This window comes from Dama dama, chromosome 11 (assembly GCF_033118175.1).
Source record: "Dama dama isolate Ldn47 chromosome 11, ASM3311817v1, whole genome shotgun sequence".
NCBI classification, from domain to species: domain Eukaryota; kingdom Metazoa; phylum Chordata; class Mammalia; order Artiodactyla; family Cervidae; genus Dama; species Dama dama.
The window spans coordinates 36887207-36893206 of NC_083691.1; the positions used below are offsets into that span (position 1 = coordinate 36887207).

At 50.2% G+C, this 6000-nt stretch overlaps 1 protein-coding gene across 1 annotated transcript in view; it reads left to right on the forward strand.

Moving 5' to 3' along the window:
* Positions 1-5537, forward strand: part of EHD3 (EH domain containing 3) — a 28506-nt gene extending 22969 nt beyond the window's left edge. The window contains exons 5-6 of the mRNA XM_061155109.1: positions 281-445; positions 3356-5537. Coding sequence (XP_061011092.1) covers positions 281-445; positions 3356-3883 — 693 coding nt within the window. The 3' untranslated portion in view covers positions 3884-5537. The remainder of the gene's footprint in view (positions 1-280; positions 446-3355) is intronic.
* The last annotated feature ends 463 nt before the right edge of the window (positions 5538-6000 follow it).

A 6000-nucleotide genomic window follows, 5' to 3' on the forward strand; every position in this document is an offset into this window, starting at 1 on the left:
AACATCATCACCAGAATTACCATCCCTATTACTGCCTTGACCTTAACCTCCTCACAAGCTCCCCTTTCCCCACGATCTAGTGAAACAGCTCAGTGCTATAAGCAATGGAAGAGAAAGAGGATGGAAACAAATTATTTCAGAAGTAGGAGCAGGAGGAGGGATTTGTGGGAAAAGATGGGGTGAGAGGTGCCCTGGAGGGAAGGAAAGAACTTGATCTTGATGGTCAAGGAAAGAACTAGAGGTCTTGATCTGAAGGCTTCTCTCTGCCCCTGTTATTCAGGTTCACGCCTACATCATCAGCTCTCTGAAGAAGGAGATGCCCTCCATGTTCGGAAAGGACAACAAGAAGAAGGAGCTGGTGAACAATCTGGCCGAGATTTATGGCCAGATTGAGCGGGAGCACCAGATCTCACCTGGGGACTTCCCCAACCTGAAGAGGATGCAGGTAACCAGGGTCTGGGGGCTCCAGGAAAGGCACAAGTTGGCTGAGCAGCTCAGGCTTGGAGTAGGCCACCCTTGGATCTTCTGGGGAAACTCTTCTCAGCCCAGAATCAATAGGCAGGCAGGTGGTCCTGGATCTGCCCTTCCTCCTGGGCTGACACTGGCCCAATAGGTGCCAGAGCTGGGTCCTGGGAGAAACATGGAGCCCTGGTGCTCCCAGTGGGCAGCGGTGTTAGAGGGGGCTCTGATACCTTCCCCTGTCCCGGTCACCACTGGTTTGGAATCCCCACTACATCATGTGAAACAGGACAAGTCACCTGACAAACATTCTCTTGGCCCTTCGTTGCTTAAGTTTACTGCTGAGATCTGCCTTGGCAGTGATTTGAACATACGCCCCTGAGAAGCAGAAGTCTGTACAGGAGTTTGTCATCTTTGGGGTGCACCATGGGCGCCTCTCTTGGGCCAGGGTCGGTCACACATAGTTTCTTATGTCCCCCAAAACAACCCTCTGGGGGAGGCACTTCATCCCCCTTTCACAGGTGAGCAAACTGAGGCTTACAAGTGTAATTAACCCGCCTATGGTTTTAGTAATGTTTACATAAGCTGCAAATAGAAACCCTAGGAGCTGTCCAAGGTCTAAGCAAAAACCTACCACACCCTGCTAACTGGATCCTCTCTGATCTTCTGTCTCTTGTCTACATATTGAGGCTACAAAAGCACCACCTTATATGGATACTGTGAGCATAAATCAGATTAATGTTTGTAAGGCAGTTAGCATGGCCTGGCACAGACTATGCTGTTTAAATGCAGTAGCAAATTAGGTGAGATTTCACCAGTAGAGGAGGCAGGGAGATGACCACAAGGAACCTACCTCTGCATGATTTTTGCAACTTCCCATGATTCTGTAATTATTTTAAAAGGAAAAGTTTTCAAGAATCAGGGGATTAGGAAAAATAGCAGATGTAGTAGTCATATTGTTTTTGCTCTTGTTGCTCAGAGGGTATCAGAACATCAGTGTAGTCCCAAATATATGCATTTTTGCTTTCCTACCTAGTAAAAGAAAAAGAAAGAAAAACATAGATGTCCAGAGTATGCATTTGTTCATGTATCCATTCGTTCCTATAACTATCCACATCGAGCCAGTCACTTGTTTCAGAATTGTTTTCACATGATTTGGGTTTCAACTTTCAGTTTCTCTTTCTGTTAAGAATTTAATGATCTGTAAGCAAACTTTGGGGAAGATGACATTTGAAAGGGATCATATGACTTTTTAATGTGAGGAGTCCTTTTGCAGCACAGATGGTTTCACCTTCTCACTTGTTTGCCCACCTGATGTCAGGTTCTGTTAGGGATGCTGGTTCAATATGTAAATGACTGTACTGTGGGGACATATGTGTGGGCTGATGGGAGTACTCATTGTGACCCCTGAAAGACACTGGGACCCCTAGTTGGGAGCCCACAAGACACACCTCAACATGGACAGGCTGGGAGAGACAGGGAGCCTAAGGTCAGGAGAAAGGGCTTGTCTGTTCCACCCTCCACACCCCTCCCAGCCCTACCCTGGAAGGGAGGTGAGGATGCCCAGGCTCACACTTGGTCTTGAAATATAGCCATGGGTGTTTTCTAAATTTTTGTGTAGTGTGCTTGTCCTGAGGCTGTCCCCTGTAAACTGGCCTCCTCCCAGTGTCCTGAGATTGCTGTGGCCAGAGCCAGGGTGGGAGCCGAAAGCTCTCATCTTGTCATTATAGCAGCCAAGGAGAATCTGGGGATGTTTGAGACCTGGGACCTTTAAAAATGGCAAAGACATGCAAAGCAGAACACATTTCTTTAACCATGTAGTGTGGTGGTCATGGGAAGGCAAGGAGGGGAGCTTTTATAAAACCTGCCTACCTGCTCCTGCCTCCTGAGTCAGAACCCTCAGGGAGAAGCTGATCATTGAAAAATCTCTCCAGATGATCCCTCAAGCATCCTGATTAAGAACCACTGGCTTGGGAATGACCTTTGGCTTCTACTGTGATTTATTTCTCATTGCCTGTACCTCCCTTTTTCCTTCCTGAATGGTGATAGAGTGTGATTTCCCACTCTCAGAAGGTCACAAGGAAGAGAATGAGCTCATGTAGTGGAGTGTGTTTTCAAGTGTAACCCTTCTTGAAGTAGAGACCCACATGACTCAGTCTCAGAGGGGTGGAGCATTCAAGAACCACTCACTGTTCAATCAATAGCCAAAAGGAACTTAGAAATTTAATGACTATTGTCCCTTGGTATGCACATGGGATTGGTTCCAGGACCCTCCACAGATCCCAAAATCCATGGATGCTCAAGTTCATTATGATATAAAATGATGTAATATCCACAAAAGCAGAGCCCTCAGATATGGAGATCTGACTGTATTTGCTTCCTGGAACACTAAAGGAATCCAAACAGATCAAAGTGAAGTGAAAGTGAAAGTCGCTCAGTCGTGTCCAACTCTTTGCAACCCTGTGGACTATACAGTCCATGGAATTCTCCAGGCCAGAATACTGGAGTTGGTAGCCTTTCCCTACTCCAGGGGATCTTCCCAACCCAGGGATCGAACCCAGGTCTTCCATTGCAGACAGATTCTTTACCAACTGAGCCACCAGGGAAGCCCAAGAATACTGGAGTGGGTAGCCTATCCCTTCTCCAGCAGATCTTCCCAACCCAGGAATCAAACTGGGGTCTCCTGCATTGCAGGCAGATTCTTTACCAACTGAGCTATCAGGAAAGGCCCAAACAAATCAAACCAGATGTTAAATCTCTTTCTTCTCCAACCCCTGCAATTAGCCTCTCTCCTGAAAAATCCACCAAGAACCAATATGCCTTTTGTCTCTTTCTCTCATATCTTTTCTGGGCCCACTGTCTTCTGTCCTCACCTTTTTTCTCTCTCTCTTCCCAGGACCAGCTACAAGCCCAGGATTTTAGCAAATTCCAGCCCCTGAAAAGCAAGCTGCTGGAGGTGGTGGATGACATGCTGGCTCATGACATTGCCCAGCTCATGGTGCTGGTGCGCCAGGAGGAATCCCAGCAGCCCGCCCAGATAGTGAAGGGCGGAGCGTTCGAGGGCACCCTCCACGGCCCCTTCGGGCACGGCTATGGGGAAGGGGCCGGGGAGGGCATCGATGATGCTGAGTGGGTGGTGGCCAGGGACAAGCCCATGTATGATGAGATCTTCTACACCCTGTCACCGGTGGATGGCAAGATCACGGGCGCCAATGCCAAGAAGGAGATGGTGCGCTCCAAGCTGCCCAACAGCGTGCTGGGCAAGATCTGGAAGCTGGCCGACATCGACAAGGATGGCATGCTGGATGATGAGGAGTTCGCACTGGCCAACCACCTCATCAAGGTCAAGCTGGAGGGGCATGAGCTGCCCAATGAGCTGCCCGCCCACCTTGTACCCCCCTCCAAAAGAAAGGCCGCCGAGTGATGGGAGGCGGGGAGGTCCAGAGCAGGCAGGTGTTAGAGGAGATGGGAGAGGTGATCTCACACACACACACACACACACACACACACACACACACACATAGATGCTGAGACCGGCATTGCAGATAGGAGGGAACAAGGATCCCCAGGTTTCCAGGATACATCTCCAAGTGCTCAGAATTGGCTGAAGCACAGAAGCACCCAGAGTCCCAGGAGTCACGCCTTAGTCTCCATCCCTCTTTCCCTCTTTGGTCCCACTGCCTGGGGATGCACCTTCTCCTGTGGAGGCAGTTTACTTGGCCACAGATGGCCCACCCACCTCCAGATTCCCCAGACCCAGAGCAAATGGAAAAGGCTTTTCACTTAATAGACAATCCATTTTTTTCTATGCTTTATCCCCACCTCTTTGACTTGCTAACATGAAATCTGCTCTGGGGCCAGGAGATGGGAGGGGAGGGGGGCTTCCGCAGGGAGGGGCGTGAAGGGGGAAGCGTCCTCAGGGAACAAGGCCCCAGACTTGAAGAGACGTAGCTGCAGCCATGAGCCCTTTTCTTTCCCATGCTGAGGCTCTGACTGCCTCGGCAGACCTGGCTTTAAACTTGCTTGCACTTCCTTTCAAAGAATCCCGGAACCAGAGAGAGAAGGGGAAAACTTGGCAGCAAAGAAAGCAAAGAAACTGTCCTGTCATCCGTTGCTCTTGTAGCCAGTCAACGGTGCTTTTATTCCACAGATTTTGTGAGATTCCTGTTTTTCCCACCTGGCCTCTGTGTGGATGCTCGTGCTTGACACATTTATCCACCCCTTCTGAGTGCCAGGAGCTGCATCAGGCGCTTCATATACCTTATTCCAAGTTGTCCTTAACCACTCTCCAAGGAAGTCTGTGTCAGCCCCTCCCATTTGAGCCTGAGACTCAGTAGAGTTCAGGTGACCCTCCCAGGTCACACAGCTCACATGTGATGGAGCTAGGGCCACAGACTCTGCCCTCTGCTGTGATGATGTACAGGATCCCTGTGTTTCTGGCTAATGACAAGCTGTGAAGAGTTAGCTGAGCACACAGGCCCCTCACGGGCTCCCAGAGAAGGCTAGCAAGGGAGAAGGGCCAGCCAGCATTTGGTGGGCCATCAGTCTGGCCATCTGTCACAGCACAGAAGCAAACCGTGCCTTCTGGCGATGTGCCCCATGTTCCCAACCTCGCAGAAGCCCAACAGCAGCAGCGGGAATGTGAGCCGGCCTGTTGGGTGCTGTTTGCCTCTGACTCTGCTCCGCCTCCCACCCCGCCGCCTGAATCATCCCTGCTCAAATGCAGTCTCCAACTCTTCTCCAGTGGGACCTCCTGCTGACTGTCCTGAAGGCCAGTTCGAGAGGTCTGAGGCTGTGTTCCCTGCAGGACCCACGACTGCAGTGTCTGGCAAATGCCCACCATCCTTGATGCCCGACAGCTGCCCTTATGGTCTCTCCCTTGGCTTACTTTGTGGCCTCGGAACCAGTCACTTTGTATGCTATGCTTCTACTGTGATGGAAAAGAAAAACAAGTATAAGTTATTTTGTATCTATGTTCAGACTATATAGAGAATATTCTATGTATCTACAATGTGCTTACTACTGCAGTGCATTTGTCATCAGTATTCATGTTAATATAGCACATTTATCCTTTGGTATCTGCTTGGCCCTAGAGCATGATTCTGTGGGAGGCTGACGGAGAGGAGTTGGGCTCTTAACTTGGGCATCTCTGGCAGACGATCGGGGCCACCCATGGCCAGCATCCACAGGTAGCGTCCCGTTGGCCTGGTGCTTCTCCAGGCCCACTGACTACCCAGGCTGCCCTGGAACCACCCTGCCACTCTGGAGGGGAGATGGTCCCCAACTCCTGGGCTTCCTCCTGCATCCACACATTTCTTTCTCATGAAACGAAGACCAAAGGAAAACCAAGGCACAGAGGTCCAACCTCCTCTAATTCAGGTGCCAAGCTCAGCAGAGGACCATTTCTCAGCTCTATGCCTTTATTTCAACTGAAGGGGAATGGGAAGGACAGCAGAGTGAGGGGAGGTTTCTGTCTTTATTGTAGATGGAGAGGAGTATCTGTCAGTCCCCTCACCCCACCCCACTTTGGACACACACATG